General features: G+C 49.4%; 1 protein-coding gene across 1 annotated transcript in view; it reads left to right on the top strand.

Annotated features, from left to right (window-relative positions):
- Nucleotides 1-10,489, top strand: part of SLC4A5 (solute carrier family 4 (sodium bicarbonate cotransporter), member 5) — an 89,395-nt gene that overhangs the window by 41,849 nt on the left and 37,057 nt on the right. Inside the window, exons 6-7 of the mRNA XM_005869430.2 lie at nt 7,384-7,544; nt 8,524-8,679. Of these exons, the coding sequence (XP_005869492.1) occupies nt 7,384-7,544; nt 8,524-8,679 (317 nt within the window). The remainder of the gene's footprint in view (nt 1-7,383; nt 7,545-8,523; nt 8,680-10,489) is intronic.

Here is a 10,489-nt window from a genome sequence, read left to right as displayed (position 1 = left end):
GCATCGTGAGAGTATCGTAGCAGGCAGCATCGCTAGCCTGGGAAAAGACCGAAATTAAACATTCCAAGTATGGTTTCTAGTGAATGCCTATCACTTCTGCACCATTGTCAAGCCAAAAACTCGAAAGTCAAACCATTGGAAGTCGGGACCATCTGTTTGTACCAAACAATGGGAAAACAGGATCGACTGTAATTAGTGATTTTAGCCTCTGAGCTCCAGAAGTCAGGGATTTTACCAGGGGTCCTCAAACTTTTTAAACAGGGGGCCAGTTCACTGTCCCTCAGACTGTTGGAGGGCCGGGCTATAGTTTTAAAAAAAACTATGAACAAATTCCTATGCACACAGCACATATCTTATTTTGAAGTAAAAAAACAAAACGGGAACAAATACAATATTTGTATTTGCATGTGGCCCGCGGGCCATAGTTTGAGGACCCCTGGATTTTACCTAGAACCACCTGCAGCAGAGTTGCCTGGGTCCCATCCAGATACTCGGATGTGAATTGGGCCATGATATGATCTAGACCTGTAGATTTAAAAGCATGTTAGCTATGTTTATGTGCAACCAAGTTTAAGAATCGGCATTCCAGGAGAGTGGTTCTTAAAGTGTGGTCCCCAGAGCAGCAGCAGCCCCAGCAGCAGCAGCAGGGAACTTGTTAGAAATGTCCACATGCTTGGCGTTCCCTCCCCTCCACCCCAGACCCATGGAATCAGGAAGCCGGAATCTGCATTTTCCCAAGGCTGTCAGATGATCCTGATGCATACTTAAGATCAAAGCCCTGTCCCAGGTGATTGTTATAGGAGAAATAAGGGGGATGAGTGGGAGAGGCTTTTACTAGTAGAGGAGATGGCACTCTTGCCAGGCGATAGAAAAAGAAGGGATCGGATCTGGAAAAGAAGGAAGAGGACATTCTACTGCAGAGACCTATGATCCTTGAAGGTGACCTGCCTGAGTGCTTGTTAGAAATGCAGAATCTTGGACCCCATCCTGGGCCTGCTAAATCAGAATACGCATTTTAACAAGATCCCCAGATGATCTGTAGGCACAGTGAAACAAAAGTGGCCCTGGCCAGTCTGCTCAGTGGTTAGAGAGTCAGCCTGTGGACCAAAGGGCCTCAGGTTTGGTTCCCGATCAAGGGCATGTATCTGGGTTGCAGGTTCTCCCTGGCACTGGGCCACGTGTGGCGCATGCAGGAGGCAACCAATAGCTGTGTCTCTCTCACATGGATGTTGCGCTCGCTCTCTCTCTCTCTCTCTCTCTCTCTCTGTCTCTCTCCCACCTCCCTTTCACTCTTTCTAAAAATCAATGGAGTAAATATCCTCAGGTGAGAATTTAAAAGAAAAAAAAAAGAAAGAAACATGGCCATACTAGAAAAGAGGCTCTGGATTTGCGGTTCCACTCTCACCAGGTGTTCTCAGAGCCACCCTGAGGGATAGAGGCCACGTCCCCTCTGGCGTAAGGGGGATGGGACCATGTGCCCAGAGCGGCTTGCCTGCAGTGGGAACCCAGACAGGTCCAACTGCCCCTCGTCACAAGTTCTATATGGTTGCAGAGCAAGGGCTCCTCAACCTCAGGGCGCAGTCCAATAACCTAGGAGCTTCCATGGCCAGGCCACTCCTGATGGGCCACCACCCAGGCTTCAGTATTTTCAAATCCCTCCAGGAAATGCTAACAGGCAGCCAGCGCTGGAAACCTCTGTTGCAGGGGTTGGGTCCCCCATGTGTCCATGTTCCACTCAAGGTCAAAGTGAGCTCTGTTTCTAGCTGTCGCCATTCAAAACACAAAATTGATGTTCTCTGGAACTAAACAGAACCACCACTTGCCCTCCTTTTCAAACCAGAGAATAAAAATTTGGTTTTAGAAAAAGAAATAAAAAGAAAAAACAACCCACAAAATCGAGTTCCAGTTCGCAGGCTTGCTGTTTCAACATCTTGATCCCCAAAATAGTTGCAAGGAGAACCAGAGAGGTGTTCCTCCTGAAGTCCTCCAGTACTTTTGAAGTCGTCATGTGAATTTCTGGAAATCAAGTTAGGGGTGCCAGCAGCAGAAATCTAGTTCTGGCATTTACCCTGGACCCGGGAATGGGTAACCTGGCTTTTCTGCAGACGGCTCGGGTGGGTTGGTGCTCTTGTCTGTTTGGGTATAGAACTGATGTTTTGTAGGTGCCTGACACAGTGGAGGGGGAGAGGACGGGCTGTCCTTGCTATCTGGAGTTAATAAGAGGATGTTTCAAAGAAGAGGTGTGCTCTCACCCCCTCCTTCCAGGGGAGGTGCGTTTGGGCAGGTGGAAAGCTGAAGAAGGGGATGTCATGGAGAGAGCCGCCTGGAATGCCCCCCAGGATGTTTAGGAAACAGTGTAGAGAGAAATCAACTCAAGTGCACTGGGACACGTCACCTTTGGGTGAATATTTTTGGGGGGGGGTTGGGGGGGGGGGGGGGCGCGCAGGGCGGGTAAGGCCACGGAGTAGCAATAGCATCTTCAGTGACAAAGTAACAGTATAATTTATTTTGTGTATTTTTAAAAATATTTTTTATTGAATTCAGAGAGGAAGGGAGAGGGATAGAGAGATAGAAACACCAGTGATGAGAGAGAATCATTGATCGGCTGCCTCCTGCACACCCCACACTGAGGATTGAGCCCACAACCCAGGCATGTGCCCTGACGGGAATTGAACCGTGACCTCCTGGTTCAGAGGTTGACTCTCAACCACTGAGCCATGTCGGCTGGGCTATTTTGTGTATTTTTGAGAGGAAAAAAAAGGGCAATGTGATTGTTGAGTAGAAGAAAGACTCTCAGGGAGAAGGTGGGCATCCTCTTGACCAAAACATTTGAACTTGTTCTTTCATCTCTTCCTTGCAAATCCTTATGCTACTACAATGCTTAGGAAAACTTTGGATTGGTATCGTACAGACTTGGGTCTGCTATCATTCAAATGGTGTTCCCCCAAGTAGATCTCCCCGTTTAAAAAGTTAGCAGCACTTTGGTGAGTCTCCGAGGCAAGTGTCTGCGTGGTCTCTGCTCCAGCCCCTGTGTTTTAGGTCTTCACCTCCCAGGTCTCCTCTAATCACACCTCCCCATCCTGTGTCCCTTCAAGCCCTCAGGCCTCACCAGGTGCCCAGTTAACTGATCTCAAATAAAGATATTAAATCAGAATGTTAAATATTGATAATACAAAGTACTCAAGCAATTGTGTCAAGAGGGAATCTGGCAAAGGAAACGATATTCAACTCCATTAGTAACCAAAAGAATGCAAATGTAACATGATTTTCAGTTCCAGAACAAAGGTGAAAAAAACGGCAACACTAGAGTTTGGGGGACTTCAGAGAAATGTGAGGTGGTCTGGACGTTGGTGGAAGTGTAAATTGGCACAATTTCTGGAGAACAGTTTGGCAATGTATGCCATATACTTAGAAATAGGCAGACAGCAATTTCACCTGTGAGAGCTTATTCTAAGGAAATTATTGGGCAGGGGCCAAGGATACTCAAACCAATCTATTTATAATAAAGAATAATTAGAGAGAGAGACCAAGATGGCGGCATAGGTAAACACCGGAGACTGCTGCCGCAAACAACCACTTCAAAAATACAACTAAAAGACGGAACGGACATCACCCAGAACCACAGGAAGGCTGGCTGAGGAGAGACTCTTCAACTAGAAGGAAAAATAACAGCACACCGAGGCTCAGAGGAGGCGCAGTGTGGAAAAAACTCAGGTGCGGAGGTGCGCGCGCAAAGCGGGCTGGTGGCTGAGAGCGCGGTTGTCGTTTTCGGTCAGGGGGGAGTCTCAGACTCTGAGCTCCAGATACGGGCGAATCGCTGGGGACTCGGACCCAAACGGGAGAAGCGGGAGTGTCTGGCATCAGTTGGAAGGCAGCTTTCCCTCCGAGGTTTGCAGCGGTTCCGGGGGTTCTGAGAAGCAGAGCCTCTGGGAACAGGACTGAGGGCACCATAACGGCTCCCTCCGCCCGCCCTGTTGAGCCCGCCCCGCCCAAGCCCTGCGCAGAGCCATTTGCCGGATAGCCTCAGGCAAAGGCTAGATTAGCACCTCCCCAGAGGACAGAAGTTTTCCGCGGCAGACACAGCTGATTCACACAGCCAGTCGGCCTGGTGGTCAAATCCCTCTAGTATTAACTACAACAATCAAGGCTCAACTAGAACAAGACTGCGCACAAAGACCACTAGGGGGTGCACCAAGAAAGCATAAAAAATGCGGAGACAAAAAAACATGACAGAAATGGAGGATATAGAGCTAAAAATCGCAATTTTGAGGGCTTGCAAAAATGTGCTAGAAGCTGTCAATAAACTTGAGGAGAGAGTCACGAAAACTAATGAGACCCTCGATGCTATGATAAAGAACCAACTAGAAATTAAGCATACACGGACTGAAATAAAGAATATTATACAGACACCCAATAGCAGACCAGAGGAGCGCAAGAATCAAGCCAAAGATTTGAAATGCGAAGAAGCAAAAAACACCCAACCGGAAAAGCAAAATGAAAAAAGAATCCGAAAATACGAAGATAGTGTAAGGAGCCTCTGGGACAGCTTCAAGCGTACAAACATCAGAATAATTGGGGTGCCAGAAGATGAGAGACAGCAAGATATTGAAAACCTATTTGAAGAAATAATGGCAGAAAACTTCCCCCACCTGGTGAAAGAAATGGACTTACAGGTCCAAGCCCCACACTGAGGATTGAGCCCACAACCCAGGCATGTGCCCTGACGGGAATTGAACCGTGACCTCCTGGTTCAGAGGTTGACTCTCAACCACTGAGCCATGTCGGCTGGGCTATTTTGTGTATTTTTGAGAGGAAAAAAAAGGGCAATGTGATTGTTGAGTAGAAGAAAGACTCTCAGGGAGAAGGTGGGCATCCTCTTGACCAAAACATTTGAACTTGTTCTTTCATCTCTTCCTTGCAAATCCTTATGCTACTACAATGCTTAGGAAAACTTTGGATTGGTATCGTACAGACTTGGGTCTGCTATCATTCAAATGGTGTTCCCCCAAGTAGATCTCCCCGTTTAAAAAGTTAGCAGCACTTTGGTGAGTCTCCGAGGCAAGTGTCTGCGTGGTCTCTGCTCCAGCCCCTGTGTTTTAGGTCTTCAACTCCCAGGTCTCCTCTAATTACACCTCCTCATCCTGTGTCTCTTCAAGCCCTCAGGCCTCACCAGGTGCCCGGTTAACTGATCTCAAATAAAGATATTAAATCAGAATGTTAAATATTGACAATACAAAGTACTCAAGCAATTGTGTCAAGAGGGAATCTGGCAAAGGAAACGATATTCAACTCCATTAGTAACCAAAAGAATGCAAATGTAACATGATTTTCAGTTCCAGAACAAAGGTGAAAAAAACGGCAACACTAGAGTTTGGGGGACTTCAGAGAAATGTGAGGTGGTCTGGACGTTGGTGGAAGTGTAAATTGGCACAATTTCTGGAGAACAGTTTGGCAATGTATGCCATATACTTAGAAATAGGCAGACAGCAATTTCACCTGTGAGAGCTTATTCTAAGGAAATTATTGGGCAGGGGCCAAGGCTACTCAAACCAACCTATTTATAATAAAGAATAATTAGAAATAATCTAAATAAATGTCCACCAAGTGAGGATTATTTGTATCAATTATGGTCCATTCAGAAAACGAAGTACCAAAGAGACTTTAAAATGATATCAATTTAATAAACATGAAAGGATGTCCATGAGATATTACCCCCCCCCCATGGTGTCAATAATGTAAAATTGTGTGTGCACACATGTGTGTTCATGCACACAGAGATCTACAATGATAGTCATCAAAATATCCACCATGGTGTCTTCTGGTTGGGAGAGCTTTGAATGCCTTTACCTTCTTATTTTTTATTGTTTCTAAAATTTCGAAAGCAATGTGTCCTGACCTGGAATCAAACCGTGACCTCCTGTTAAGAGGTCAAGGCTCAACCACTGAGCCACACTAGCGGGGCAGGTTGGTCATCTTTAAAACAACTCCTCCTTCGAAACCCAAATTCCCATGGGGGTCCAGGTTGTTTTCATGATCCCTCTGTCTGTCTCTGGACTGGAACCGCACGTTTTAATGACTGAAGCTTTTTAGAAAGTTTTATATCTACTAGAATCATGTCCCATCCCCATTCTTCTCCTTTTTCAGACTTTCCCCACCATTCTCAGACGGCACCGTTTTCAGAGGAACTTTAGAATTAGGTAGTCACGGTCCACAACACTCCCTTGGGGGTTTGATTGGAACAGCTGGAAGCTCCCCACTAATTTGGGGCTGACATCTTACAGAGCTGCGCTCGCGGACCTTGCGCTCCAGGTAGCTCTTCAGGCGATCAGGTGCTGCCCCCTGCAGGGAGGCCCGGGCAGGTGCTACTTTGTCCAGGCCTTACCACTCAGCCCGCTCCACCCAGCTGATTCCAAGGCTTCTAGAAAAGACAAATTCTCACACATCTGTGGTCTAGCATCTTTCCTTCCCCAGTCGACATTTGGATTTTAACCTGAACGTTCAGGATAAAAGTCTAGGGCACATGCTTGGGAACCACAGGTCCTGCCGTAGAACCCGTCAGGAAACGCTCCCAGCAACCACACCATGAGGCAGACACTGCACACACGAGTGACCAGCCCCAGGTAACCAGGTTCCAACAGGAACTTTAACAGCTTTGTTGTTCTAGAACACCGTAAAGTTCCCTCATTGTAAGTGTGCAGTTAAAGGGTTTTTAGTACCTGTGCAAAGGGGTGCAACCGTCACCAAGTCCAGCTTCAGAGCATGCCCACCACCCCTGCAAAAGACCCCTGTGCCATTTGTGGTCATTCCCTGGATGCCACTTTTCTCTGAGGCCGACAGCACCAGGAGGAGTGGGGACAGAGGAAGGGGTGCAACCGTCACCAAGTCCAGCTTCAGAGCATACCCACCACCCCTGCAAAAGACCCCTGTGCCCATTTGTGGTCATTCCCTGGATGCCACTTTGCTCTGAGCACGACAGCACCAGGAGGAGTGGGGACAGAGGGAGGGGGTCTCTGAGAGATCCTCCACCTGTGAGTCTAGAGAACAGCGGTTCTCAACCTGTGGGTCGCGACCCCTTTGGCGGTCGAACGACCCTTTCACAGGGGTCGCCTAAGACCATCCTGCATATCAGATATTTACATTACGATTCATAACAGTAGCAACATTACAGTTATGAAGTAGCAATGAAAATAATTTTATGGTTGGGTCACAACATGAGGAACTGTATTTAAAGGGCCAGAAGGTTGAGAACCACTGCTCTAGAGCCAATGCCCCAATGCCGAGCACAGAATAACTTGCAGGCCAACACCCTCTCCTGAGGAGACCCAGGTAGGGGCCCCTCCTGAGGACCCTGGCCACGCTGAGCCCTATCCTCACCCCTCCCAGGTGGATAAAGTTTGAAGAAAAGGTGGAGGAAGGAGGCGAACGCTGGAGCAAGCCCCACGTGGCCACACTGTCCCTGCACAGCCTCTTCGAGCTCCGGACCTGCCTGCAGACGGGAACGGTGCTGCTTGATTTGGACAGCGGCTCCTTACCACAGATCATAGGTGAGTGGGGACCACGGAGGCCCCCAAAACCAGGGCAGCTCTCCCCCTCCCGCCTCCTGCCCACCCCAGTCCATCCTCACCTCTGACACTGCCAGATTCCGCAGTGGCTCCAAGGTTCAGCCCCCCGTAGAGTTCCAGCGGAGGGAACGAGCACCCTCTGAAATGCAGTGCAGCCGGGGAGAGGGCTTCTCAGTGTAGCTGCAGACGCTGTGGCCGCGGCAACCTGTTTCCTGCAGGGTGAATGGGTCATCCTTCCTCTCCAGGAAATTAGCCCTCATTTCGTGGAGTGGCAAAGGGAGGGGGTGGCTTGCCTTGTCATCGCTCAAACTTTTTGTGAATTTTGTTCTAGCACATTCAATGGTGCCAGAAGCATTTTGCCCGAAATACTTTCCTAAAGAGAATTCATGTTAGGACTCAAGTCATTTAACCTGGTACTTTTGTGCTTCTAAGGGAACTTCCATATGTATGATTACATTTACTTTAAAAATATATATATTTTAAATTGATGTTTGAGAGAGAAAAAGGAAGAGAGAGAGGGAGAGAGGGAAACATTGATGTGAGAGCAAAACATCAGTGCTCTGCCTCCTGCAGGCCCCTACCAGGGATCAGCCCGCAGCCCCCTCTGTGTCCGGGAACCTTTCGGTGCACCGCGCACAGGATGACGCCAGCCAACTGAGCCACACGGGCCAGGGCTGATTTCACTTGCTTTTGACAATAGAATTGATAGAGCAGAGAATTCTACACACGTGCACACGCACCCACACGCGTGCGCGCACAGGCACACGCACGGACTCGGGCACACCCTTTTGGGCACGGGGAGGCTGAGGGTTCGTGATTTGCCTGAGTTTCAGCAGTTTGTGTTTAAAGCCGGGACGCTGCCCACATCCTGCCTCCTTTAGCTCACTTTTAATCCCACAAATAACAGAGGAAACAGAAGACCCCACAACCCTGCTCCTTCTGTCCCGTTCTGTCCCCTTAGATGACGTCATTGAGAAGCAAATCGAGGACGGCCTCCTGCGGCCAGAGCTCCGGGAGAGGGTCAGCTACGTCCTCCTGAGGAAGCACCGGCACCAAACCACGAAGCCCATCCACCGCTCCTTGGCGGACATCGGGAAGTCGGTCTCCTCCCCCACCGGTGAGTCGGGCCAGGCCACACTGAGCCCTATCCTCACCCCTCCCAGGTGGATAAAGTTTGAAGAAAAGGTGGAGGAAGGAGGCGAACGCTGGAGCAAGCCCCACGTGGCCACACTGTCCCTGCACAGCCTCTTCGAGCTCCGGACCTGCCTGCAGACGGGAACGGTGCTGCTTGATTTGGACAGCGGCTCCTTACCACAGATCATAGGTGAGTGGGGACCACGGAGGCCCCCAAAACCAGGGCAGCTCTCCCCCTCCCGCCTCCTGCCCACCCCAGTCCATCCTCACCTCTGACACTGCCAGATTCCGCAGTGGCTCCAAGGTTCAGCCCCCCGTAGAGTTCCAACGGAGGGAAAGATCACCCTCTGAAATGCAGTGTAGCCAGGGAGAGGGTTTCTCAGTGCAGCTGCAGATGCTGTGGCCGCGGCAACCTGTTTCCCGCAGGGTGAATGGGTCATTCTTCCTCTCCAGGAAATTAGCCCTCATTTCGTGGAGTGGCAAAGGGAGGGGGTGGCTTGCCTTGTCATCGCTCAAACTTTTTGTGAATTTTGTTCTAGCACATTCAATGGTGCCAGAAGCATTTTGCCCGAAATACTTTCCTAAAGAGAATTCATGTTAGGACTCAAGTCATTTAACCTGGTACTTTTGTGCTTCTAAGGGAACTTCCATATGTATGATTACATTTACTTTAAAAATATATATATTTTAAATTGATGTTTGAGAGAGAAAAAGGAAGAAAGAGAGGGGGGGAGGGAAACATTGATGTGAGAGCAAAACATCAGTGCTCTGCCTCCTGCAGGCCCCTACCAGGGATCAGCCCGCAGCCCCCTCTGTGTCCGGGAACCTTTCGGTGCACCGCGCACAGGATGACGCCAGCCAACTGAGCCACACGGGCCAGGGCTGATTTCACTTGCTTTTGACAATAGAATTGATAGAGCAGAGAATGCTACACACGTGCACACGCACCCACACGCGTGCGCGCACAGGCACACGCACGGACGCGGGCACACCCTTTTGGGCATGGGGAGGCTGAGGGTTCGTGATTTGCCCGAGTTTCAGCAGTTTGTGTTTAAAGCCGGGACTCTGCCCACATCCTGCCTCCTTAGATCACTTTTAATCCCACAAATAACAGAGGAAACGGAAGACCCCACAACCCTGCTCCTTCTGTCCCATTCTGTCCCCTTAGATGACGTCATTGAGAAGCAGATATGTGTCCTAAAGCCTAGGTCCCACCTGGAGAGTTGTGGTCAGTTGGTCTGGGGTGTGGCCTGGAAACAGGGAATTTAGGAAGCTCTCATGTGCAGTCAGGGTTGTAAATGCTGTCGAGATGGTGTGTTTATGGTAAGGGCTTAAAGTTTTCCCCACTGAGCACCCCCAAGAAGAGCCAAGAGCCCCGAGAGAAAGTGAAGCACATTGAGATGGTGGGAGGGGCTGGGCCATCTCAGGGTGCCAGGCCTGGTAAACCTGGCAGCTGGGTCATTCTGATTAGCAGGGGGGGTGGGGGGAGGCATTGAGGAGAGCGGCTTGTTCCATTCACACATCTCAAACCTGCCACCCTCCATCTTGATATCCCAGAGTTGAGATGCCCAGACACTACTAGCCTTGCTGGATCTCTCAGATAAATGCCGTCATCAGAACAAAGTAGCTAAATAATGAGCCTTGAGGAATTTCTTTAGAACCGTTTGAAATGGGGGAGTGTTTAGCGTATCATAACTGCAGGCACACACGCGGTACCTACCATGTTCCAGCACTGAAGCGTGACTCACTTCATCCTCATGATAACCCGTGACTAGGTACTGTTCTCATCACCC

Source organism: Myotis brandtii, unplaced genomic scaffold (genome assembly GCF_000412655.1).
Source record: "Myotis brandtii unplaced genomic scaffold, ASM41265v1 scaffold294, whole genome shotgun sequence".
NCBI lineage: Eukaryota > Metazoa > Chordata > Mammalia > Chiroptera > Vespertilionidae > Myotis > Myotis brandtii.
This window is presented reverse-complemented; position numbering and strand designations above follow the sequence as displayed.